The sequence below is a fragment of the Pelodiscus sinensis genome, chromosome 14, assembly GCF_052426305.1.
Source record: "Pelodiscus sinensis isolate ZL-2025 chromosome 14, ASM5242630v1, whole genome shotgun sequence".
NCBI classification, from domain to species: Eukaryota; Metazoa; Chordata; order Testudines; family Trionychidae; genus Pelodiscus; species Pelodiscus sinensis.
In genome coordinates, this window is record NC_143065.1 from 3,312,949 (window position 1) to 3,340,426 (window position 27,478).

General features: G+C 38.8%; 1 protein-coding gene across 5 annotated transcripts; it reads right to left on the reverse strand.

Moving 5' to 3' along the window:
• On the reverse strand, nt 1-27,460 carry BNIP2 (BCL2 interacting protein 2). 5 transcript variants are annotated; one of them, XM_089781888.1, is made up of 11 exons: nt 27,394-27,460; nt 25,940-26,073; nt 23,315-23,373; nt 20,287-20,454; nt 17,419-17,595; nt 16,289-16,391; nt 15,924-16,055; nt 14,662-14,748; nt 14,431-14,529; nt 12,945-12,980; nt 1-7,935 (listed from the first exon to the last, which is right to left on the reverse strand). In XM_089781888.1, exons 2-11 carry the CDS (start codon nt 25,987-25,989, stop codon nt 7,887-7,889), a joined length of 960 nt encoding a protein of 319 aa, XP_089638014.1. In that variant the 5' UTR covers nt 25,990-26,073; nt 27,394-27,460; the 3' UTR covers nt 1-7,886. The 5 variants fall into 5 exon arrangements, with proteins under 5 accessions (XP_089638014.1, XP_075753807.1, XP_089638016.1 ...); XM_075897692.2 differs by having other exon boundaries at nt 23,306-23,373; XM_089781890.1 differs by lacking the exon at nt 14,662-14,748 and having other exon boundaries at nt 23,306-23,373.
• Nucleotides 27,461-27,478: the final 18 nt, after the last annotated feature.

Below are 27,478 nucleotides of genomic sequence, written 5' to 3' on the forward strand. Positions count from 1 at the left end.
TATATTTCAAAAACATTTATTGAATTTTCCCATTTATCCTGTTATTTTATCAAAATAAAAACAAGGATTCGGAGATTCCAACAAGAGCTAGGTGACATTCAGAAATACAAGCTGTTTGCCCATTCCTTCATGACAACAAATTGTAAAGTTAAAGAAAAGAGGGAAGAACATTGCTTCACTTGAAAAGGGGACAGTCTAAGGGTAGGTGAAAGGAGTACTTTCCTGAAACCAGTTGAAATTAACGGGGCAGAAGAGAAATAATGCAGCTACTTCTGGGACTAGGAATGGTACTCCAGATGAAGATGTTGCTTTAGTAATTAATTGAGAATCTACAAAGTTAGGATTAAATATAGGTGACTCAGTACTTTAGGCAAAGTTACAGCATAAATTTTCAAGTGTCAGAAGCTTGTCACATATGGCTTTGGAAAGGTGACCATTCTTTAAGGATTATAGAGCAGTAGTGCCCAATGGGGATGTTAAAGTGTGGGGTTTTTTTAAACATGTGGTCACTACTTTAAGACATTTTCAAAAAGCGGAATAAATGCTAAACAAAACTCCCAAAGAATGAAAGAGATATTAATCTGAAATTGAGGAAGAGTTATATCCTTGAGTATGAATCTGCTGTTGTGACTCTATAAAGCTTAAAGAGAATAGTTTAAAAATCACATTCTCCCCTCTCCTTTTAGTTTCCTAGAAATCCCATTCAAAACTCATATGCTATTTCTTACTAGGTTTTCCAGCAAACTGGAAGTTAACTGGCCAAAACATTTGGCTAAATGTGAGCTTTCCTAATTTGGGGAGCCAGAACCTTTGACATGATTATATAAACACACACACACACACACACACACACACACACACACAGCCAAATTACACACACACACACACACACACACACACACACACAGCCAAATTTGTCTGATCTAGTCTTAGTGAAAATGAAACTTTTAAAAAGTTTCAGAAATCTGTAGCAAATTTTGAAATTTGCTAACATCACTAATCTTGTAAAGTCTAACACTCAGTTGGCACAGATGGGTTTGCTGACACTTGTTCAATTGTAGTAAGCATCAGGGATTTACTAATTAGCTGTCTAGAATGTATAGTCTGCCATACAGAATTCCACAAAACAAGGTAACATCTCTTTCCCTTGATCACTGAAAACAAAGGGAAATCACAGGCCAAAAATGTCAGGAAGGAGTTTAAGGCTGTGAATACTAGGGATGTTAAAATGCATTTAAGTTTGTAAATGTGTAACCACTGAAATTTACAGCAATTATACATTTACACATGGGGCAGCTTGCGGGAGCTAGCTCTTGTGAAGTTTCCTGCGTCTTCCCCCTGCTTCTGTGTCAGAGGCAGCAGCGTGTGTGTGTATGTGTGTGTGTGGGGGAGGGGGGGGTCATAGGCAGCTCTGCAGGAGGTGGCATGCGCCTCCCATGGCCTTTGAATCAGAGCCAGCCTGGGGAGCAGATGGCTCCACAGGAGCTGGTTCATGTGGGGTGCCAGCTTAAAAGTCAGCTCCCCATGTGCACTGACTGCTGACTGCTCTGGCAGCAGGGGGAAGAAAGGGGTCAGGCAGCTTCACGGGAGCTGATGCTTGGGGGAGCCAATTTAAAAGCTGGCTCCCACCTCCCTGCCCCTGCTACTTTGGATACAGAGACAGCAGGGGCAGGGAGAAGCGTGTGTAACCTTTAGGATTAACCAATGAGCCCAAGCTACATGTTCACATCCCTAGTGAATACAAGATACATTATTTTTTAATTAACACTGCAGGTAAGAGTTTGGACCAGTTAAGTTCCAAGTTTAAAAAAGGAACTTTTTATAAACCCTGGTGCTTCATGATCAAGATTTCAAATGTTGATTGTGTCAGTGCTAAACAGTCTACTCAACATCTTCATACCTCACCACCATTCAATACATTACTACCACTCTTCCAATGGAAAATCAGCTACAAACTTTTCCTTACTATATAGATAAAATTTTTATAAGTGCCCAGATGACATAGGAACCTAAAATCCCATTGATTTTCAATTACTCAACAATTTAGGAGCTGAAGTCACTTTATGCATCCATCACAATTGGTCATCTGCCCAAAAGAGACCACCTATACTTCAACCACATTGACAGCAAAATAAAGTTGCTGACATTTCACCATCACTTGTTTATATTCTAGACATTCATTGAGCATGGCATCCCAAGTTATCCAATGTCGAAGATACTTTCAATGCCTATATGCCTCTTAACAGAGCACAGAAACCACATCATAGAAAAGTATTCCTCCATCTCCTGCTAAAGGAAAAATTCACATTACAAGACAACACACATCCAAGTCTATCAGTAAATCATCAGACATGAAGCAAGTGGGTGGGAATGCTGGTTCAAAAAGTTGAAGTCTTAGTTCTACATCTTTCCTATTATAATTTTCAATAAAGTTTGTCATCTTTTAATTCCATCACTGATAAATGACTTATATAGTCTTTAAAAGTTAAGAATTACTAAAAGTTTAAACCATCAGAATTATTTGACATCAGCTTGCTGTTCTCAGCAAATATTGGTGTTTTGTTGATACAGACAGAGCCAGCTGCTGGAAAATGAGTTGAGACTAGTGTTTAATTTTTAACTGACAGCCTATTAATCATGATTAATCACACAATCATGCTTTCAAACTATGAGACTGCCACCATTTAAATATTTTGGAATGCTTTCTGTAGTTTCAAATATATCAATTTCAAATCAAACTTCAAAGTGTACAGTGCTCATTTATATTTGCGATTACAAATACTCGCATTGTAAAAACAAAAGAAATAATATTTTTCAATTCACCTCATACAAGTACTTTTGTGCAATCTTTTGATCATTAAAGTTGAAGTTAGGGGAGATAATGTTGCCTGACTCTTGTTTACAATATCACCTGAAAGCGAGAACAGGCGTGTTTGCATCAGGGATGTTAGATACAGTGTAATTGAATAGCCATGTAACCGCATGAAATCTTATCTGTTACATGACAGCCAGCCAGTGTGCTCCCAACCCCCACTCCCGGAGAGCCCCGATACCCCACGCTGCTGCCTCTCTATCACAGGCAGCAGTACTGGGTGGCAGGTGGGAGCTGGTCTACAAGGGGAGCCAGTTTAAAAACTGCTCCCTGTGCAGACTAAGGATGTTAAATATCGGTTAGTTTACTAGTCGAGTAGTCGACAGAATTTCCATCAACTGGTCGATAGGCACTTCAACATTCCTCTTTGGTCAGCTTGGGTCTCTCCAGTTGATCGTGGATTCCGTGGAAATGCTGCGTGAAGCCTGGGATCAGCTGGGGAGTCTCCAGCTGAACCTGGGCTCCACGCGATGTTCAAAGGGGAAGCACCGCACATCTGAGCCAGGGTCACTTGTGCAGCACTACAGCTTTGAAGTACTCCCTATTTTTTTTAAACAAGCATCATCATCATCAAAGCATATCCTCTGGAATCATGGCTGAAGCATGAAGGGGCATACATATGTTTAGTATATCTGGCTCATAATGACAGGTACAAAAGTGTTACATGAATGCCTGTTCACTTTCAGGTGAAATTACAAATAAGAAGCAGGGAGCATGCTTCCTTGTGAACAAATGGTTTGTCTTAGCAACTGGCAGCACAAGTAAAACCTGAGTGGACTTGTAGGGTCTTAAGTTTTCTTTTCCTTTCAAATGCAGGTATGTTCAATTAAATTTTTAAATTACAGAAAGATTGCACTACAGTATGCATGTTAGGTGAACTGAAAAATACTGTTTTTAATCATTTTTACAGTGCAATCATTTTTAACAATACAAAGCTTTGTATTGTATAATTGAAATCCATGTATTTGAAAAGGTAGAAAACCTCTAAATTATTTAATACACTTCAATTTGTATTCTATTATAGCATAACAGTAAGATTAAAGACATGATTAATCACAATTTTAATCATGATTAATTTTATTTAATCGCATGAGTTAACTGTGATTAAATCAAGAGTAGTGTTCCCTGTAAGCAGTGCGCTTCTGCATCTACACAGAAGTGATTCAAATGCTGTCCAGCAGTTTATCAGTGCGCCCACGTCTAGGTTTTTAGTTTCTACAGGTGGTGAACTTTTATACATGCCTTAGTGCACATCATTTATTCCACACATGTGGAAAAAAATCCTCACATGGATGGAAATAATTAGAGGGAACATTGATCAATATTAGAGGGAACATTGATCAATATAGTAATATTTATAGCTTACCACTAAAATGCATGATACAACTCCCCCGTCTCTAAGTACTGATGAGTAAAGTCTTTCCTTTTAAATGAAATTTGGCAGTTCAAATTAAACAGACGTTTTTAGCTTTGAAATCCTTACGTGTGTTGGGTATGGGAGATCTGAGTCTTAAAAGTTTCTCATGGCATTTATAAGGCATTTAAGTAGGGATGTAAAAATTTATTTTAAAAGAAGTAACATATAGCAGTTACACAGCTATATGCACTGCAGAGCCTGTTGCTGCCAGCCCCGCTCCCAGGTGGGAGGTTTCGCTATGGGGCTCTGGAGCGGTCTCTGACCCCGCTCCTGGGGAGCCAGTGGTGGGGGACGAGGGGAGGAGGCTGGGCCAGCCACTGACAGGGGCTGCTCTAGCAGGCCCTGCCAGAGCTGAAACATCCCCCTGGCTAGGGTAGGCAGGGAGCTGTTTTAGCCCCCCGGAACTGTTAACGGGTGAAGCTTACCAGTTAAGTGGTTAAGCATTTACATGCCTACATTTAAGTTACTGTGAGAAAATTATTTTATTTGGGTTGTATAAAAAGACCCTTTTTCAGCATCTACTCAAATTTCACTTTCTTTGCATCTCTGCTATCACAAACCAATTAATGCTCCAGTTTAGAGAATCTGTCAGAAAAATAGCAAAGATGAAACCTTTTTAAATGTCAAAAAGCAAGCAAAAAAAAAAAAGCTCCACACACTTCCTTTAATCATCAAGAAGCAGAAGTCCCACCTTTTGCAATTACTGAGCATGTCGACTACAAAATACAGTAGAACCTAGAATTCCACAAAACACGTTCTGTTTGTTTAAGATTATTGTCATCAACTTGTAGGAGGTAAGAGTAAAGGAGAAGCAAGTGTGGGGGGAAAAAAAGGAAGCAATGAAGAAGATGGAGAAAGAATGGAATAAAATGTCTCGTAAAAATTCTACCAACTTGCTTTAAATAGAACAATCTTTAGCTATTGTGTTCACTACTTATAACAAATGACATCTTTCAATAATCTGAGATTGATTTAATTGTGTCATCACAATGCATCAATCCAAGTCAACTGTTGGATCCCACTTCTAAAAGAAATTTCTTTTGGTAGAGAGCATCTTTATCTGAAGAAAAATACTTGAAATGAGAGGATGACCTCTACTTCTTCAGGTAGAGCAGAATATATTCAGCTTAAAGGCTAGAAAAATGAAATCAAAAGATTTCCAGATCTGCATGCCTATACAGACTTTGCACTTGGCCAGTATTGGAATTTTACTCATTTGTTTTGCTAGGCTAGAGAAGTACACAGGTTTCAGCCAATAAGATGAAGTTGACATTATTTGATACATAGAATGAGGAATAGAAGTGACAGCACCAAGCATTTATGTAGCAGTGTTTGTAGATACCAAAGTCCTTTACAACAAAGGTCAATATCTTATCCATTTTACAAGTGGGGAAATGGAGGTAAGTTGAAGTGACTAGCTCAAGGTCACCCATCAGATCCTAGCTTCAGAAGAAAGTATCTTCATATATGTTCTTTGCTTTCGGACCAAGACAGGAGCCTTACAAAAATGCATATAGGGCAACTTGAAGATAAGGTTGCCTATTTAGACAGAAGACACAGCACATTAAATCTACACAAACTGATGATGGAGTCAGATACATATTTTGATTAGGACAGCAGGCCTTGAGAAGGATTCCTTGAAGCATGTGTTAAACAGATCCCTGCAGTTCAGAGGCAGACAGCCCTGATCTTGACATCAGAATTAGCTGATACTGCACCTATCATAGTTGATTAGACATAGTGAGGAGTCTGAAAGGATTGAAAGGATAGTAATCACAGTTGTATGATTAGCCTATGAGTGCTATACCTAACTGAGGTGTAACCATCTTGTTGAAACCTACCTTTTGTAAGTATACTGGATTTATTTTGATTGTGTGTAAGAACTGAGAGATACTACTGATATTTCCAAAAATATACTATTTAGAAAGAATATCAGATGAGGATTTTTGGTTTTGTGATTATGACTAGGGTTGCCAGGTGTCCGGTTTTCGCCTGGACAGTCCGGTATTTGTGGCCTCTGTCCGTTAAAAAACAACAACAAAAAAAACCCAGAAAATACTGGACATGTAAAATACCAGACATTCTTTCCCTGCCATGTCTGGCAGGGGCGGGTGGAGCAAGTAAGCGTGTTGATTTAAAGATGCAGTGACTTTTTTGGGGAGGGGCAGGAGGAGCTCAACAACTTTGGTTAACCCTCCCCCCCTTTTTTTTTGCTCAACTTTTTTCCTTCATGTTCAGGATTTTTTGTGAAAGTATCTGGCAACCCTAATTACGACAAAAGCAGTGAACACTGCAGTAAAAACAGAAGTGAAAATATTTGTTTCAATGTCATTTAAATGTTTATACTTCCAACCTGGATTTATTTCACACACCTGGCAAAATAGACGATTACCAAATAGTAAATTTTAAAAGACTTACATATTTCCTTACATGATATGCCCAGAACATAGTATAATTTAGCTATGCTAATAGAAAAAATCAATTTTTGTGCCCAAGAACACCAAGTGAAAACTTGTGGCTACGTCTTGAATAACCACATGTGGAAAAAGACTCATTGCATTCTTTAAAGTGAATTTAGTGCTTGTGAGAAGCGCCCAATAGCACTGGAGATAGAACATCTCCATCTACAAAGTAAAGGCAGTGCAAGACTATCCACACCTCCTTTCTAGGGTACTTCGATGTTGACCTGAATGGGCAACTTTTATGGCTGAAAGGTCTATGCCCATGCAATTCTTTATGCATCTGCTGAGACTGAACAGAGTTACAGTTAGTGCCAACTGACACTCACCCAAAAGTAACTGGATTGATGTAATTTCACACTGATCACTCACTAGACAGCGATTATCTACTAAGCACCTGAGCAGAATTTAAACTAATCATCTAATGGTGAAAAGTTTGTTATTAGTAACGTGAACTAGTTAGTCTCCAGTGTGGCTTAACTAGGTTAAAAGGTGGTGAACAAGAAGTGAAAGTTCAGAGCTACAATTCTTTTTTTCCCCAAAAATATGGAAGAAACCAAAGCTCAAGCTCATTCTACGAGTGAAAATGAGTTCTACTTGTATTAGACACATGAACAAAAATGGTTATCTTCAGTTGTCTCAAATGTGCACTACATGAACACTGCCATCTAAAAACATTAGGTTTTGAAATCTTTCAGGAAATGTATTTAACTATTTACAGCAAAAAACAGTCATGCACTTTACAAAACAATGACAGCATTTATGGCCTTGTCTACCTGCAAAAGAATTCATTCTGCAGGGACACATAATAAAACATTGTTCAAAAAGTCATAAAAATATATTATCTCTTTCCTTTAACATTTAGGTATATAAATATTGTACTGAACATGCATCATTTAGATAATTGCAAGAATACCTCCTTATAAACATAAGGTTCTTTGACTTTAGCAGTAGAAAATGATTACATGGTAAAGGAGCTATTAGAGTCAAGAATTTCAAACCAATACAGTAGACAACAGTCCCCTGTGTACAAGTTCAGAGATATATCAAGGCACCTTTTATAACATTATATAATAAAGACTAATGAATGCATTGTAAATGAAAAAAATGCATCATTCCACCAGCAGAGTCTTCAGTCTTACTGTTCACTTTTCTGTTCTTGTTTTCCATTAAGCTCTTGGTCAATTCTGTGTAATAAAAAAAAGTTAGCATATAAACCACAAATTGAGTAATCATTTACTTTCTATATTAGATAAAAAGCTGATCTTAATAGGAGAATTAAAGGTTTTATATAGCAAAAGTTTTTAGTAAATATCATTCAACTGTTAAAAACAAACATCAGTGAAGTAGTTCAGTCAAAGCAAAATGTTAAAGATCCACCTTATTATTGCAACCTAAAAATATAGATTTTAAAGGTGTTCAAAAAGTGTTTTCAAGCAGAAACAGATCTGGTATTTGGAAGAAATATTAGGAAAATGAAACAAAATTTCGCATATTGCAAGAAAAGCAGATTGCTCTTTCATTTATTCAAAGTGTCACTAACATGTAAGCCTGTAAGGCATGGAATAAAAAAAGGCCATTTTAAGAACAGAATGCAGTTTATTTTGGAAAAATAAACCATAAACAATTTTTTGGAACATCTGTATTAAATATTAAGCTGAAAGAACAGCGTGAATGTAACAGAACTCACCATTTCCATTACCACATATATTTCTAAAGTTGAACTGAATTGTTTTCTAAACAATTAGTAGAAATAACTTGCACTGTATACAGATCCTTGCTATTTTGAAATATTGTATTCAATTAGTTACTATATAGAGTTAGATGCAAACAATGCATTCCATATTTTTAATTTAGTCTGTGCATATGTACAGTATCACATGCCACTTTAGAGTCACTCAAGTAAAATGCATGCTGTTCAGCTAGGATGAGTATGGTTTAGTCAGTGCACTGAACATGGTTCTGTACAGATTCTAGTCCTGGCTCTGAGCACTGATTCTTTGGGTAAAACATTTAATTTCCATTCCTGTTAGCTTTCACTATGCAAGATGAAGATAATGATTAGTTATGTGGTTTTTGTTTGTTGTTGTGTGTGGGAAAGGGCGAAGGGAAATGCTCCTGACCTACTATGCATCCTCTTGCTTAGATTTCTGCAGTCACCAGTTGATTAAGTCAATGATTTAAGATTTATTTTTAAAGAAATTTCTGGCTTTTATGGCTGATAGGAGAACCTCTTAAATGTTAACTGATACACATGCTGTCCTGCTAAGCATGCGGACAGCTTCAGTTTACTGTTTCTCATGACATTCCCAAAAAGCAGAATGAGGATAAACAGAACTCAGGTAAGTTTCTGCCTAGAGGATTCTAAACAGCAGTTGAGAAACTGACAAGAAAACTGTCAGTTTCACTATGCTGTAGCTAGGGAAAGATAGGAACAGTGAAAGTACTTACAGGAAAGTGACTAAAAAAGGCTTGGGAAAAAGTAGAGTAGCAAAAACACCCTTCTTACTCTCCATCAGCCAAGAGGCTCTGAAGTTGGAGGATGAGAAAGTTCCTTCCAAGCAGCTAAAAAGGACAACAGTTTTTAAATCCATCAGCCAGAGACCCACAAAAGAGAACCATAATGTCCTCTCTGTTCCCCAAAATAGGACAGAGTTATTGGCATCTCATCAGGCCAGTCTACCGACACGTTTGGTGCACGGAGGCATTCATCCTTCATGTTGCCTGAGCTTAGTACACTTAGTTCTCTGGCTAGTAAATACCTAATACTTTTTCTAGTCCAGACACAGCTTTCCTTTGAGCTTTATAGAATCATAGAATTAGAAGGGACCTCGAGAGGTCATCAAGTCCAATCCTGCTCCATCACTGCCCTGTCTATGGAGTAAAAATGCCATGTAGGCACTAAATGCTTTACACTTATTACAAGCAAAATTAAAATCCTGTACTATGAACAAATATTATTCCTTCTAATTTAGTTTTTGGATATATGTGGTTAGTGTCAGTATTTATGCTTGCATTTACAACATTCCTAGCTAGTTTAAGAAGAACCTACCAATTGATTTAGAATTCTAGACCCAAATACTGCAAACACATGCTTAACTTCACATATCAACTCAACTCTTCAGTGAGACTACTTCTGTGCAAAAAATTGTTTGCAGGGCTGGAATCCAATCTGGCTTGTAGCCAATTCTGGGACTCCGTGTCAACCAGGCAAAATTCATCAGGATGTTGACAAATGGGGAACAGGTTAAAACCAAATCTGAACTTCAAATACTCAAACCAAAAGTCAAATGTGTGCGTGCCTAAAGATGGCTGCTCAACACTTCTGAGATGCATGTGTTTTTCCATCTCTGCAGACTAGTAGCTAAATAGTATCAAACCTTTTTTGGTAACTTCTGTTGCAACAATCACCTCTCCAAAGTTAATTTACCTGTACTAAACTGTATGCTAAAATTATTGCAATAAAGGTAGAGATTCCAGAAATAAACCAACATATAAGAAATGATGTATGCATTGCCTAAAATACCCAAAGACATGGAACACAACTTTTGGCTTAATCTAATGGCTCAATTGCTTCAGTTTGGCTAGGTCTACACTGGCCCCTTCTTCAGAAGAGGCATGCTATTTTAGAACTTTGGAATAGGGAAATCTGCGGGGATTTAAATATCCCCCGCGGGATTTAAATAAACATGGCCGTCGCTTTTTTTCCGGCTTGGGGAAAAGCCGGAAAAGAGCGTCCAGACTGGCGCGATCCTCCGGAATAAAGCCCTATTCCGGAGGATCTCTTATTCCTACTTTCAAGTATATATTTTACTTTAGTATATATTTTAGAGATTGCCTGTCTGATCAACTACTCCTAAACAGTAAGAACTAGGATCACCAAATTTGGGGTTATAGCTTCCCCTTATAACTTAAAGCAGTTAAGGGTTTGGTTGTGCCAGGAAAATGGGATATGCCTAGAATGGGATTTGCTTCTCATAAAATTATACAAATGAGACAATCACCAAAACAAGCACAGTACTCAAAATTGAGGCAACTGAGCAAATGTTGAAACAGATGGATCCAAAATGAGCCAGAAAAATAGGATTGCTACTCAATAAACCTTACAGAAAAGAGAAACTGAGAAATCTGGAGTAGTACTCTGTTTTAGCAGAACTAAACCAAAGCTTAAAGTTTGAAATATAGAAGAAAATGTTATTGGAAACCAAACTGACTATAGACTTTTTTTTGTTAAAACAGTAAAAAATGATAAAAGTTTATAGGGATGAAGAAAAACACACTTGATGGAATTCCTGAATTATGGACCCAAGCAGCACCGGGCACATCCCCTCATTTTACATAATCAATTACTTTTTCACGAGGGCTTTTATTGTATATATTTATTGAACTTAATAAACTGAGTAAGGAGGAAGACAGTTCCCTCTCTTTAGCTTTTGCATCACAAATGGTTTAACTGACTAAGACTGTTCTCTGGTGTTGATATAGTTCATGGTGAATTCAGTAAAAAAGGTCCACAGCTCCAATGCTATGGCAGTAATACCAATAATATCTAAGTCAGCCATATTTGCATGCATTTCATATTTTAAGTTACTATTTCAGCTGATTATTCTGTGCCAAAAATGATTTTTTTGGGAAAAAGTCACTTCAGTTAAAGTTTGGTTTGGCTGTTTAAGTATCTAAAACACTGAAATCTGAAGAATATATGGTTTAGAAGCTACACAGCAGTATCTGTGCAGTATGTCACACCACTTCTCAAGGCAATAGCAGAGTAAAGCATGTATATATGATCTCGGATTGTATTTTAATGAGTTGAGTAATTCCCAAAGGAAAAAAATCACTGTACATCAAGTATCAAGGGATATGGCAACTTAAACCACAAGGCTCTACAATGATGTCTAAAGTATTGTTAATTACTGTTTTTACAGTTAACTCCTAAGAATATTATGACACTATATAGGAAAGCACCTATGTTGTCAATAAAGTAACTAAGATCTGTTTTTTCCCCCAATTATACCCCACTATAATCAGATTTTCACATAGCAACACTAGAAAGGGAAAGTACTCTGTTTGTTGTACCTAAGATTTGAAATTTCAAGTGGATATATTCCTTCTCAATGCTCAATTCTATATCCACTGCAACCCATAACAAATGTTTCCTTGGAGTCCAAACACAGTCAAAATATGAGACATTAACAAGGTGTAACAAGTCAGAGTTGCTGTGAGAACTGTAACTGAATTTTCTGGGAGTTGGTACTGTTTTTTTTTTTTTTTTTTTTTTTTTTAAACCTCAGCTACCTTATTGCAGAATTAAAGCTTATTTGTACAGGCTAACAGTTTTAAACTTTTCCACTAGCTTTTTGCTTCAGTTTTTATAAGAGCTAGTAAAAGCCATATGGGAAAAGTTATTTCTGACAAGTTAATTCTCAATGCATTTTATTTTTTCTATCTTCCTATATAATGACATGTTTTATAGAAAGTGACTTCTCCCTAAACAGTTTGTTATGCATATAGCAGTAGGAATGCTCAGAATAAAGTTTAAAGTTAGAAACAGAGTTTTAGTGAGGTTATTGGTAGAAAGACTGAATGGTGATTACTGATATGTTTTAAGTATTTTTATCAGATATAGGAATTGCTTGAATTGTTATAAGCCATTAAGTTTCAGCATACAGAAAATCCAATATTTATTAGCAAGGAATCTAGGCATTGCAAATACAAACAGCATTGAGCAAAATATAAACTAATTTATGGGCTGTGCAAGTTAGGTATCTTGAAATTAGTGAAAACTGAACAAAGCAAGATAGTAATGCTAAATCCTGAAATTTGTAAGAAGCATCTAGAAATTACAGTACATATTTTTAATAATAAACTTAATTTGTTCAAGCTGGTTCAAAAATGCATATGACTTTTTGACTATGTAGCTCAAAGTCAACACATCCCCTTAATAAAAACACCTCTGACGTAATGAAATATTGACAGATTACAAACCCATCCTTGGGTACATTTCTATGTGGAACTCTTACAAGTTACATTTACCATAACATCAAAACTCAAGATAAATGATTAGTGCATGTTTATATTTACAAATGCTTGTTCCTGTCTGCAAGCCAACCAATCTGAAAAGAGTTAGTATGTGCAGTGCAAATGGACTTGTTTAGATGCATCCTTAAATAAGGTGTGTCTGTGTGTATATATATACCTTCTGTGTTTCTTTCTAAACTTTTCTTCTTCATACCTTAGTGGGGAAAAGTTTGATTTCAGTAAGTACAAGATATGAAGGACAATCAAACTCAAAGTTCTTCATGGAAATAGAATATCAAGTCTTGAAACTAGTACAGTTATTTAGAGCATAACGTTAATATATACCTTATAATATTAGCTTAAATTAAAATGCAGAGCTTTCAGAGATTTGGTTGCTATGTGGTAACCATAGTAAATTTAGTCCATTTTGGTCTCATCTCAAAATCCAGAAACTGACACCCCTATTTTTGAAGTACAACTCAAAATGCCATATTCTCCAACACAGCAATGCGCCAAAATGTTCTGGCATATACTTTTGCCCTGAGCTTGGTCTCTGCAGAAGATCAATGCTTGATCAATATTGCAGCAGGCTGCATCAAGGGTGTCTTTTCAACCTTGGGATAACATAAGACTGTTCATGTCACAATCTCTACCTACCACCTCCAAATCCCGTGCTTTGAAGGGAACAGGCCCTATAGAGTATGCCAGATATACAGGCTTGTGCCAATTGTGCATATTCAACAAAAAGCCACATTCTGCATGTTACAAGATGTTCTGTTTTGCAATTTGAACCAGCTGGACATTTATCCTCATGTCAGCCTTTCAACACCAACACATGCCTTGTGACCAACATCATAACCTTACTACTATGGATTCTGTAAGCCAATTGCCTATGAAGTAGTAGATCAACTTCAAAAGGTCACTATTGATTCTTTGGATCCTAAACTGTTGCTCCACATGCATCAGCTCTACTTTGTGAGCCTTGTACTGTTGAGGCTCACAAAGTAACATATAGCCTAGTTTAAAAAAAATTCTACCGTCATACCTCAAGCTTGAAGGCAGATGTGCTCTTGGTGTAATGAACCATATGGTTTAGAATGCATCCTCTTTAACATCTCTTATTTCATCTATCCCCACTTTTAAAAAAAAGCTCTTAAATCTGCTCCTCTCTAAGGACTTTTAGGCTTACATTTATAGTCAAAGGGATTCCTTATTTGTTTGTGATCTATTTGATTGCTTAACCTATTTTGTTTTTGTTCTGTCTGCAACTTCTCAAATACTTTGGTGTGAGTGCTACATTGAAGTACCTGCAAGATGAGCATTTCTCACACTAGCAAGTGAATTTTAATAATTTCAGAGAGGCCTGAGTATCAACTAATCTTTCATTATGATCGGAGCATGAACTAATCTTGTGGAATCATAAGTATAATTGAGCAATTATATAAACCAGAGCTAAGTATTGTTTCACCGCAATGTTTTGAGTACCATTATGCTGGGCACCATGAGAAGCAGAAGTCAACACAATCACAACTCTAAGGGAAAGTCAGGGCAAGAGTACCACTGTTTTGATTAATGCTGATTTACAGACATGTTGAAAAACTGACAAGTTCTCAATTGTGCTCTGCACCAATCACACCTTAGCATGGAAGAATAATAAAACATACTGTTTTATGCATTCTGGTATGCCAACGTATTCCATGGGGATGAGTTCAGTGAGTTCTGCCAGAGTAAAGACATATCTAATTTTTTGGCTGAATTTTGAGCTGCAGAAGAACAAACAAAGAATAATTACGTAATTGTTGAGTACATCTTTAAATATTTAGTATTACTTTCAGAAATGTAAAGTGCTAATACATTTTTACTTTCTTTAAATGAAGTAATTTCCAGAATATTACCTAATAAAAGGTTTTGTGACGGCCAGAAGTGTTCTGATAAACCAAGAAGGATGAACTATTATTAACGATTTCAGGTTTTTCCTTAACCTAAAGAATTCAAGTATTGAACACCAGTGTTAAGGAACAAAATGAATAAAAAATGCATTTTTAATATAAAAGTACAATGGTTCAATTATTGTACAAGTGCTATTTCTCTGTGTCATAAGCTAATGAATAAACTCCAGTTAAAAGAGTCTCTATTGTCAACTCCTTGTCTACTAGAGTTGACTAAAGCAACGTAACCTGGTTTTGGTAATATTTGTCATGAATAGATCATTTGAGAATCAGATTGTGAGGAGACAGAACTAAAAATAAGTTACCCAATTAAGAGATTTTTGCCAAGTGTTACTGGTATGTCTCAAGGATCAATATGGCTAACTCATTCTTCCACACATTTTAACAACCTTTCTCCAAGAGAGGTAAGAGTGAAGTCCTATTGGGAAATAGGTGTCTGGATAGTAAATGAGATAAAGGAAAATAAAGGGAAGATAGTGGAAAAAAGGACTGTTATAACTTATCTGAGACCATTGCCAATGTGTTTTGGGGGAAATGGACTGCTAACAGCAGCTGCCTCAATATTTTTGCATCTTATACCCACCCAGTATTACAGAGTTGCATATCTACCTTTCAGATAAGTTAAATAAGAAATTTCAGATCCATAGAATTCTCCTCCACCCCACTTGTGCAGCCTCCACGGGATAAATGCAATCTAACTGCAAGCTCCACTAATGGGATCTCTTTAGACTTTTACTGTAGACACTCATAGGAAAAGTAGAGCTGGAAAGAAGCTTTTTTTACTGGCTCTTTTTACAGCTGTGCAAGAGATTTGCAAGTACTTTTTCATTCTAAATCAGCTTTTCTTTTACAGTTGATACTGACCTGTTCAAGTGATGTCACAACTTTCCTGCAAGACTATTCAGGAAGGTAACTTTAAATAAGACCATACAATACACTGTGAAGCCCTTATTCAATAGTAATTCACAGGGCAATTTTATGATTAGTGGAAAGAATACTGACAAGCATTTCATTTGAAATTAAACAACACTTTCCAGCAGTATTTCTGCATTGGGGTTTCAGAGCCTAAATCACTCAAAAACGAAACAGGACAATTGTTTCAGGATTCAATTCACAATATGCTAATTAGCAATTTCCACAAATTACAAATAATGAAAGAAAGGTGATGTAAAAAGATGTCTAGATGCTGTAGTAAAATTTAATCTTACCTTCTATCAATTTGCTGGTAACATTTCCTGAGCCAGCCTAAACTTGGCATTTTTCTCCGTGTCGTAGCACCATTTAAGTAAACTATAATATAGTTCTCTGCTACTAACAGTTCTAAAGTGCCAATAACGTATCTGTAACAACAAGTAAGGAGAAAGCTTTAAAATGAAAAACTATAGAGAGATGGTTAATGTGCAAATGAAAAAATATTTTGATAAAGGCTTGAAGTCTACAGGAAAAAAAGTCACAACTAGATTATTTTGGTGTTTCCTCAACATAAAATTTCATGTAAAAAGCAGAGACACCAGTAGCCCTTGATCATCTACTTCATTTATGGACAGTTCTTAATGGCAAAAAGAATACTTACTTAAACAGATTATCCATTAAATATCTGTAGTTAGGCTGACTGCTTTCAGGCATAAAGCAAACAGTAAACACAACAATGGCATTTAACCCATCACCATAATAACCTAGAAGGAAGCAAAACGATTAATACCAATACAGTAAAAATAATGAAGACGTCTAATTATATTAATCAAATCTTAAAGTAGTAAACACTGCACTTACTGTGCTTTCTCCATCATCTACTTCAAAATGCTTTACAGACGAAATAATGGAGGTGCAGAAAGGCTAAAAAGACACCACTGGTTTTAAATAATTTTGAGTATTTTACTTACCGTTACTTGGATAGCTAAAAATTACTATAATGAAAGATGTTCTATAACTTCTATTGGTATGTTTAATTTATGTATTTGACAGCATTTGGAAGTAGTCAGTTTCCCTTCTAATGGATTTTTACATATATATAACAGCGGAAGACCATGACTATAAAACCAAAGTTTATGGAGCTATATACCTATCTCATAGAGCTTGAAGGAACCTTGACAAGTCATTGAACCTAGTTCCCTGCCCTTGTGGCAGTATGAAATACTGATCCTGACAGATTTGCCTCAGATCCCTAGATGGCCCCCTCAAGGACTGAACTCACAACTTTGGATTTAGCAGGCTGATGCTCAAACCACTGAGCTATTCCTCCCCCCCTCCCCCCCCCCCCCCCCAAAAGTTGTTAGGAAGTTTACAAAGGCTGCTGTAGCACCCAAACCTATATTTATTTTTTTTAAAACTACTGTAATACAATTGGCAATCTACATACTGAAACGCCAGTAACTAGTCTGTAACTAGAGCATATGTTCAATCCAGAACAGTTAAACATTTTCCTTGTGTCCTGATGTTTTTAATTTATTTTAACATTTACCACTCATTTGTTGTACCGTTTTAGTTTTCACTAGCTAAAAAAAGGTACAGAATTATCTTTATCAAGACTATGATTGCTTTCTTTTAAGCCAACACCCCAAAATAAAACTGCAATTCATGATGTGGAAGATATGGAGGTTCCTCAATTTTTAAACCTTACTACTTTTGTCTGTCCCCGCCTCCCGACTCTGTTGAGTATCAATTTGTAGGGCCCCTCTCTCAGCTCAGGTCATTAATCCTTACCTCCATGACTGATAACTTTTTTATAGGGTTCAATTGCCTTCATGTCCACCCTGTGATCCTGTTCTCCAATCCTGAACATACGCCAGCGTCGCCCATCATCTCTCTCTTCTGCAGCAGTGTATTCAGGAAGCGAACCTTTTCTAATGACTTCAGTAGTTTTTGGTTTTGGAAGATCATCTGTCAACAGTAAAATATACCTATTATGCATGCTAATGTTCAGTATCACAATCCTAATCAGATTGCAAATTAACCACTTCACTCAGTTTGGATTATTATAATTTTCTATTTCACCAGCCAGAAATAGATGACTTAGTTTTAATCACTAGAAGACACCATATTAGAAGTCAGTCTATACAGTATGCTGATAAATATTAGATTTGACATTTACATGAAGAAACCTCTCCTCTTGGCTGTATTTTATATGGAAGTGACTGACCATTTACATTTTTGGGTATGTAGAGGGCCTTTCTGGGAAAGTACATACACTTTTAAACATTTGTTACCATAAATGCTGCCAAATTAGATATGAAGTGGTTAACTTCAATGATCATGTTTTGTTTGATCAGAGATTTACATGGTGAAGCATAATTTAATACAATGATAATAGCTGGTAAGCAGACATGCAGATAAAGCTGGTAGAAATTAAAGCTAATGCAGATGTTCAAAATAATTGAAATGTATGCTAAGCGCAATCTTCAAAAAGATTTCTTAAATAAAATCATGATTCTTTGAATTTTAGTTGCACAGACCTTACCAAAGGTGAGAAAAACCTACTGCATGTTAGTTGTCTGTTTCCAAGACAAAGCTGTTAATGGAAACTATCCTTCCAGGAAAATGAAGACAGCCGCATTAAAGAAAGAAAAGACAGAAACCCTTTTCAGCATCTTTTTGTAACAATTTAACTGGAATATTTCCTGAATCATGTTTTAAAATTATCCATAAATACCAAACCATATTCCCTAAGACAGTAAAATATGGCAAGCCCACCTCATACTTACATTTATATTTTCTCTATTCACTCACTTCTAATACATTTAGCTTAATTTATTTATGTAAAAGGTTGTTTAAAATATTTCCTAGTCTTTCCTTCCTCCTCTACTCTGTTGCGTATTAAGAATGCTTCTGAATTAAAGTAAGAATGAACTGATTTCTTACAGTACAATATGTAATTGTACATCTACGACATATCTATTAGAATAGCAGCACGCTTCCTTTCAAGAATTATGTATTTAAAATGTGAAGTACATGCTTATAGAAAGAAGAAACATTTTCAGAATACTGAAATATAGTTGTCAACTTTGGTATAAATTGTAAGAGAGTCCCAATGTCGGAAGGATTCTAGACAGATACTCTTTAATTTATCCATAAGGTCTCATTCCTACAGTCTGATGTTTACATGTGGATTTCTGCACCAATGCAAAGCCCCACTGAATTAATGGAGATTAGTACAGGCATAAAGTTTCACCTACAGGAATCAGACTAGGATCAGGAAATTAATTTTTTGCTATTCTGGCCAACAGTCTTTATAAATCCATAGTGCCCATTTTTCACAATTCATTTTTTTCCCTTTAAGTCAGGGGTGGCCAACCAGTTAGAGACGAAGAACCAAAATAGCTGTGGATGGAGCACAAAGCCTCACATTATATATTTATTTTTATATATCTATAGATATAGTACACAAAATGTAGTGATAAAAACAACAATACAGAACATTTCAGACAAAAACCAATAAAAAAAGTCTCTAGTCATTTAAAAAATTCACAGCCAGTCCATAGATCTTCAGAGAACTTGACAAGGAACAAACATCAAATGAAAACAAACAAACAAACCCTTTAAAAATACAGTAATATTCTCTCACTAAAAAAAGCATCCCCACCATGTATTTTAAATTTAACGCTACTGCCCTAATATGTCCTGTAAGTTTTTTAAAATTAAACTGAACTAAGTAGTAAATTAGCACAATTTCAAGTTCCTGTTTCACTCCATCTTGTTGATCTCTGGTAAGGTTTCCTTGTTTCTTTGTTTTTTTTAAAAAAAACTTATGAAGTTTTGGGCTTTTTTTTAATAGTTCTAAAAATTCAGGTCTGTCCCAGACTGCAAATATGAGAGGTTCAAAAACAATAAGGAAGAGACTTATAACTCAGACTAATTGCTTCAGCCTGGCAAACAATAGCCTTTGATTTTTTTTTTTATTTTTTTTTGAAGAAACATTGTAAACCAGGTAGTTGCTGATTCTTTTTTGCCCTGGAATTTAAATATGACATCTGTGGTGGCTGCCTTATACTGAATCCATGAAGACTTGGAGTTTAAGGTGCTTCAGCACCCCCTGCTCTAACCCAATCCTTCTCCTCTCGCCCAGAACGAGGCACCCCCAGCCCCCTGCTCTAACCCAATGGCCCCTCCTCTCCCCCAAAGCCAGGCATTCCTAGCCTTCCTGCTCTAACCCAATCCTCCTCCCTGCCCCCAGAGCCAGGCATCCCCACCCTCTCCCAACTTAATGCCTGGGTCTCACTAGAACCGTCGCCACGTGTGTCTCCATCCAGGCACTGGGATGTGGGCACAGAGCAGCTGGCTGTGAGCAGTCTGGGCATACGGCTCAGAACTATCAAGACCTGCATTGTTTTGAGCAAAGAGCCGCATGTGGCTCGAGAGCCACGGGTTGGCCACCCCTGCTTTAAGTGTCTAATGATTTTTAGTAGCCCGCTTTCCATCTCTGAACTTCTGATTCTTGTAATCTACTAATTCTCATTCTGCACATTTGATTCTTTTAGTCTTCTAGCTCAGCCTCTCACCCAAATGAAATACTATGGACCTGAGCATAACAGACAACATCTACTGAAATATGAGAAGGAAGAAATAAAGGCTTACCTTCCCATTCAAATTCATTACTGTTCTCGGAAGGAGTCTCTACATCATCCAAATCGATCTCCCCACTCTCATCTAAGTCATCAGACAACACAGATTCCTCGCTGTGATCCAGTGTTAAGCTAATATCTGGAGCCATTAATTTCTTCCTAACTTTGTTTCCATTCACTTCTAATGCATTTGGGAGTAAAAGAAAAGCCAGGTTACTTAATTTGTAGATTATGACTATTTGAAAAAACAGTTGCTGCTTAGACAAAAGAAGTCTTATTAATGCTCATCACCTCACAAACAACATTCCAAATACCTCTCCCAAAAATTAATCATCAACAGAACTTTAAGATTACAAAATTCAATGTTTGGAAGTCTAGAATTTCATATGCTAAGGTTATAGAAAGTTCCTTAACTATGCCTACTAGTGTACACATAAGTCTTTCAGTATATGCAGTGATGCTGCAGCTGTTGACATGAGAGAGATAAGGTATATCAGGCAATATCTTTTATTGGTGCAACTTCTGTTGGTGGAAGGTACAAACTTTTGAGCTACATAGAGCTCTTCTGTAGGTCTGAGGAAAGAAGCAAGCCTAATGAGCTCTGTGTAGATCAAAGCTTGTACTTTCCACCAGCCAATAAAAGAGATAACCTCATCTACTCTGATAATATAATCATAATATTTCTCATATTACAATACTTCTTCCCCCCCCCCCCCCCACCTCTTTTTTAAAGCCACAACCACAGACAGAAAAACAACAGTACTCAACACTAGGGGTGTTAATTGCAGTTATCTGGCTAATCGTGTAATCGATGCAATTTGTATAGACTACTCTACAGAATTAGTCAATAAGGACTCCTCTGCAGAGCTGGCTGGAGCCATAAACTCACTCCTGGGTCATGCTGGCTCTGGGAGCCACCCACGCTGCAGCTCTGCATTTCAAATGCAGAGCCGCAGCATCTCGGACCAGCACGATCCAGGACTGCTTGGTCCAAGCTCGTACGGAGTCCAGCAGCCTGTATGTGGTGGAAAGCCCTATCCACCACAACAGGGAGTGCTGTGAGCGGGGGGTTGGAGGGAGGAGGAGCAGCTCCCCACAAAGCTTGGCAGCAGCAGCCTCCCTTATCCCCCTCTCCGTTGCCTCTGATAGATGCAGCAGGAGGGGGGAGGAGGGAGGAGCAGGGCGGCACCACAGAGACGGTGCTGGGGGAAACTAGCTTTTAAGTAGGCTCCCCCCAGCACCGGCTCCTGTCCGCCCTTCCCCCACTGCCTCTCATAGAAGCAGCAAGGGGGGAAGCGAGTCATCGATACTGCTCACTAACACTCCTAAATTCTTAATTGGCCAAGGAATACAGGATACTTAAGAGAATGTATATAATAAACTGTGTTTACATAATACATGACATAAGTGTACAACAGTACTGAAACTGCATATGTGAAAGACTAGTTTAATGTGATCTGTTGTATTAACTGCTATTTTCTTCTATTATATGTAACAAAACGGTTACTATATTAATAGTTAAATACATTTTCACCTTTGAAAAATCTTCATATGAACATAATACAATGGCTAATAGCTCACAGATTAAAGAAAGATGGAAGGTTAGAGACTAGGCAGATGAATGCTTAACTTGCTTCAAAAAGTCAAGAAAAATACTTGCATAACTGACATCCGTTGAAAGCAGGGAATGAAATAAAATAACTGATCCAGCACTAGAAATGCCAATACTAAAGCAGACTGTCATAGTCCAGGAAACCTCAATGTAAGCAGGAAAATGTTAAGAAATAAGCAATGCAAATCAATGTGTGGTTTTTTAAGTAGCTGTATTCCCGCTCTCCTCCGACATCTTCAAATTTAGCATCCAGTGAAGTCAACATTGAAATGAGACTAAGAGGAAGAACAGCTACATTGTGCAGTAGAACCTGATTAGAATTTAAAATTGACAGAGTAGTTCATCTTTATTGGTCTACTACAAATTTAAGAATGGTGGGCCATCATGAACAGCTAAGTGGCCCTCATCTCAGTGGACCACAAGATTGAAATCCAGTAGGCGGCAAACTTCATGTGGCCCACTGGGATTCCACTTGTGGGCATCCCACTTATCCCCTCTCTGCCCCCTGTCCCTAAGCCTCTTGGTCATTGGGGGCACTGTAGCCCTGCACTCATTCACTCTTCTCCCTCCCAGAACTTTTGAAGTGCCATACATTGGCTGATTCACACTTCTCTTTCCCTCCTAGAGCTTGTACACAACTAATCAACAGATTCACAGACTCCAAAAGTGCTAAGAAGAAGAGGAAGGAGAAGAGATGGGACATTCCTCTTTCCCTCCCAGCACTTTTGGAGCACCATGAATCACCTGATTCATGCTCTGTCCCTGCTCCTCCTCCCTCCTTGGCTTGAACCCTGTGAATCAGCTGATCTGTGACACTCAAGCTCAGGGAGGGTGGGAAAGGAGCAGGGATGGAGAGCGAATCAAATGATTCATGGTGCTCCAAAAGTGCTGGGAGGAAGGGGGAAGGAGTAAGTACATGCAGGGCTCCAGTTTGCAAGAGGCACAGGGGAAGAGGGCGGAGTGGAGGTGCACGGGCTGCAGGCAGAATGGGCCATATATGTGGCCTGCAGGTTGCCCACCACTGATCTGAATGGAATAATTCATTTTCAGTGGGTATTAACTGAGCTCTGAGTTTACCGTGGAAGTGAAGACAACACCTTCTAGGCCCAATATGTATTATAGTAAACCCAGACATCTCCAGCAGTTCCCATATTTTCCAGACGGGGATCCATTTTGACAATTCAAGAAGACTTGGTGACCCAAGGCAATTCAAAAACAGGGGGAGGCGGAGGGGCAGAGCCACCGGCGGAGCCACTTGGCGACCCTTTTGAAATGTAATGGCGACCCATATTTGGATCCCGACCCACAGGCTGGGAAACCCTGATCTAGACTAAAAACTTAGATTTTATTCATCAAACACAAATATGAGAGTTCAAGCACTGCTTACGCAAGACTTTCTACTCTGTTAAGAGATTCTTACCATGCTGACCTTGATGTCCAGTTGCAGCTAGTATATCTGCTTCAACATTATCATCCTCTGGTAGGGGCCTGGTCCAGAAAGAGACACTTATTGCAAGAAACACTTGCAAAGAATTCAGTGAAACATCCCGAATTTATAAAGTTTAGACCAACACACATACAGATATACTTTATATAAACAAACAAACAAACAAACAAACTTGTGGGTTTAGAATCGGATTGAACATGTTTGTGGTCTAATCCAAGCTATCAGTCAAGCAGAGCATTACCATGGCTGAACAGTGATTTGTAGTTTTCACATGAGCCTTAACAGACATAAAATCCCAAACCAGTAGTTACTGCCTGTTATTAATGTAAGCCCTGAATTGTTCATATTCTTATAATTAAAATATGATGTTTTAGAAGTTAAGCAAAATCAGAAAAGTAAACATAACTTCTATCTACCTATCTGAGTGCATCTGTCTGTCTGTGAGTTGGTTTGTTCAAGAACTCCTAAACTGTAAGAGCTAGGATCACCAAATTTGGTATGCAGTTCTTCTTACCCTAACTTAAACCAAGGCCAAGGTATGGTTGTGCTCAGAAAACAGGAAGTGCTAGGAATCAGACTGTTTTCCATAAAATGGAAATGGAGGGGGCAGGAAGAGGAGGAATGCAAAAAGGGAGGGGCACAGAATAGGGATGCAATACTGAGAATGGCTACTGGGGGTACCTGTGGTACCAAAAGAGGGGCCAGCAGGGCTGGGGCTCCTCCATCTTGCCTGTCTCCAGACTGAGTAAGTTGCCCCCCTGCCCCAAACCTGGAGCCTGCCCTCCCCCCCATCCCATGAAGAGCCCACAGGCCATGGGGGAGGGGGGAGAAGGGAGAGGCAGGGTCACAGAGGAGCAGCTCCTGGAGCCTGGCTCCTCTCTAGACAGCCTGCAGGCCATGGAGGGTGGGGGAGCAATTCGGGAGACCTCGCTATCAGGTAAGTGCTGCCCTGGCTACCTGGGAGAAAACCCTACCCTTGCAACGCCACCCTCACCATCATGGGTGGCCCCGGTAAACTCCCCCTCCACCTCCCAGCCCTCTGTCCTGAGCCCCCTGCGCTAAGTCCTGCACCTCCAACCTGCCTTAACATCTGCACCCCCTCTTTCTGCTCTAAACCACCCACTCCTGCCCTGCCTCACCCCAAAACTTCACTCCAGCCTTCATTTCTAAAAATTCAAAGATTGAAATGTATTATTTTTCATTTATTCCTCTTCTCCCCCAAATTATTTAAATTAAAGACTCAAGCAACAACGAGTACATCTGCTAGTTTTATTATAAAGCACAAAAGGTGTCTCAGAGCCAAATAGTTTAGGTAGATGGTGCTTTATAAATCTTATATCATGTTAAAACTGCATAAAGTTCTAGTTTCCATAAAAGCAATTTAAAAAATACACTAAGATAATGCAGAAAGTGTTAACTTAATAGTTGAATCACAACTACTAAAAACATGAGACACAAAATTGGAAGCTTCAGTGAAATACAAGATTTCCTTAAGTCTTAGGCCAAGTCTGTACTAAAGCAATTAAAGGGAAAGGAGCCAAGTTGGATGAAGTTTAGATAACAGGTTTATAACAAACACTGCATACATTTTTCCTTCTTGGCAGCTTTAAATATTTACAGTACACATTTCACAAAAATGTACTGACTTACTCTGAAGCACAGCTGAAAGCTTCAAATGAAGTTCTATTACCATATCCAGGATCAAACTCAAAGTTTGACCTGATTTATACTGAAGTCTTTCTTCCTTCCTGCACAATTTATGCAGGTGTTTTTCTGGGGTGTTTTGGAAGCGTTTAATGAATTTTCAAAAGCTTGAAAGTATAAATATCCCAAAATTGATTTTCAACTTAATTGTCAACCAATGCATTTGAACTGGGCATTTTCATCTTTGAAAGCATTAGTAAGAATATGTAACACTTCAGAATTATGCAAAGTTACCTTAAAGCTTTTAGTTATAGTTCTCATTGCATGAGTGTGCGAAGTTCACAGACTAACATTTCTCCTTACTTACAAGTTGCTAAGGCTAAGAGCCCTTCCATACTCACTAAGAGACAAGTTCATACATTAAGGCTAGGACTATACTAAAGGGGAAGGTCAAATCAAAATATGCAACTCTAGCTATGCTAGTTACATATCTAGAGTCAATGTACCTTGATTTGAGTATCCCTGCCATCTCTACAGAAGGAGAGCGAAGGGACAAATGCACTTGTCAGCTTCCCTTACTCCTCGCAGGAGCAGCAGCAGTTGATGGGGGTGCCCTTTGAGTTTGATTTAATAAGTCTTAATTAGACCTGGTAAATCAAGCTGGCAGTGTCTATTTTTCCTAGAGTGTATACATGACCTAAGTTCTGAAACCCTTTAAGCCACACTATAGTAGAATCAGTTCTAAAAAAAATATGTTGCTAGTCAGAGTGAATAGTTCACATTAGAGATTAACATCAGACATAGGGGCGAGTGGACTATATTTCCCAAGAAACATATTTGTGTTTATATGCTGTAGGAGGCTAGATGAATGCCTTGCTGACCCAGGTTGAAGTGCAAAGCATATTGCAGTTGATAGCCTTTGTTTCTGGAGGGGAGTGATTGAAATGATAAACAGTCTCTCACCTTGGAAAATCTTCATCTTGCCACTCTTCCTTAAATTCAACACCTTCCATCCTCAATCGGGTCTCAATAGCTAATATGGACTCCTGGTGAGCCAGAACCTTCTATCTTTGATATAGGGGATTAGATGAGAAGAGCTGTGGACAAGACATTTTAAAACATTTGAAAAAACACATACTGACAAAGCACTAGATCAGTGGTCCTCAACGCAGTGCCCCCGTCTCTCTGACAGAGGAAGCAAGGGGGTGTGGGTGCGACTAGTCGAGTCACTACTTGACTACCCAATAAGCATATGCTCATTGGATAATTGACTAATCAACTAGGGACATGAATGGTTAAACGGTGGGGGATGGAGCAGTTCCCTGCCTTCTTCAGGCAGTTCCAACCCTGCAGGGTAAGCTGTGGGCAGGGACACTCTAGCCAAGCCACCTGCCTCCCCTTTAATTGCGTAACTGGTTAAATTTAAATTTAACCAGTTAACCAAGTAAACTGCAGGACAATGTAGCACTTTAAAGACTTGCCAACAAGGACTTAACAAGTCTTTGAACTTTCTCACCCATTACCAAGACAGTTTCCCCAATTATCACCTCTAATACCATTAACTCACAAACATCCCACTCTCCCTACCTTTAATATCAGCAATTCACAGACACTTACCTTCCTTCCTCCCCCTTCCCACCCCCCTGCATCCCCCTTCTGTTCTGCAATGTGATTTGTCCTTTTCATATTTGTTCATTTTTTATTAATTGTATCCTTTGGTATATAGGATGACCATTTAACAAGTTTGGTCTCTTCTGCAGGATAACCACAAGAAGCTGTTCTCTTCTTTCAACATCTACCTTCTGGGAATAGGGAATTTATCTGCTCACATGATAGGGTGCTACGGTCATAAAAGCTGAAGGGCGTGAAGCAGGAAGACCAGGGGATGCTGACAATACGAAAGAACACACCCCACGCCATTTCAGAGTGCGATTCCTGCCTGTTTCAGCCACACATGCTAAGGAGAGCGGGACTGAGCAGGACTCCTGACTCTGACTCCTAAGTACTGGTCTCCCGGTCGCGGTCCCATCGTTGCTTGCCCGTTTACGTTGGATAGCGCCGCTTCAGACGGCGGTTTCGCGTTGAGCCTGTGAAGGCCGCTTCCCCGGCCAAGCCCTGGCTTCCCGAGACAGCGCCCCACAGAAAGCGCCGAACGCACCGCGGCCAAAGCGCGCTCAAAGCACTGCGGACGTTGCCCAAAGCCGCCCGGCCCCGGCTACCGAGCGGCCGGTTCGACACCGGGCGCCACACACGGCCCGGCCCAGCTCGGGGAGGGGGGTGAACAAGAAACGCCGCCGCCCAACGGTTCCCCAGCGCCCCCGACTCCGTGACGCCCCTCAAGGGGGCACCCCCCTCCACAGAGCCAGCGACTACCGACCCCGCCCGCCCAGCTCCCCCCGGCAGCGGGACATACCTACCGAGACTAGGTCCCTTCAGGAAACTGACAGACACCCCCTCCTCCCGCTCCCGCTCCCGCCCCCGCCCCCGCGCTGACCCGGAACC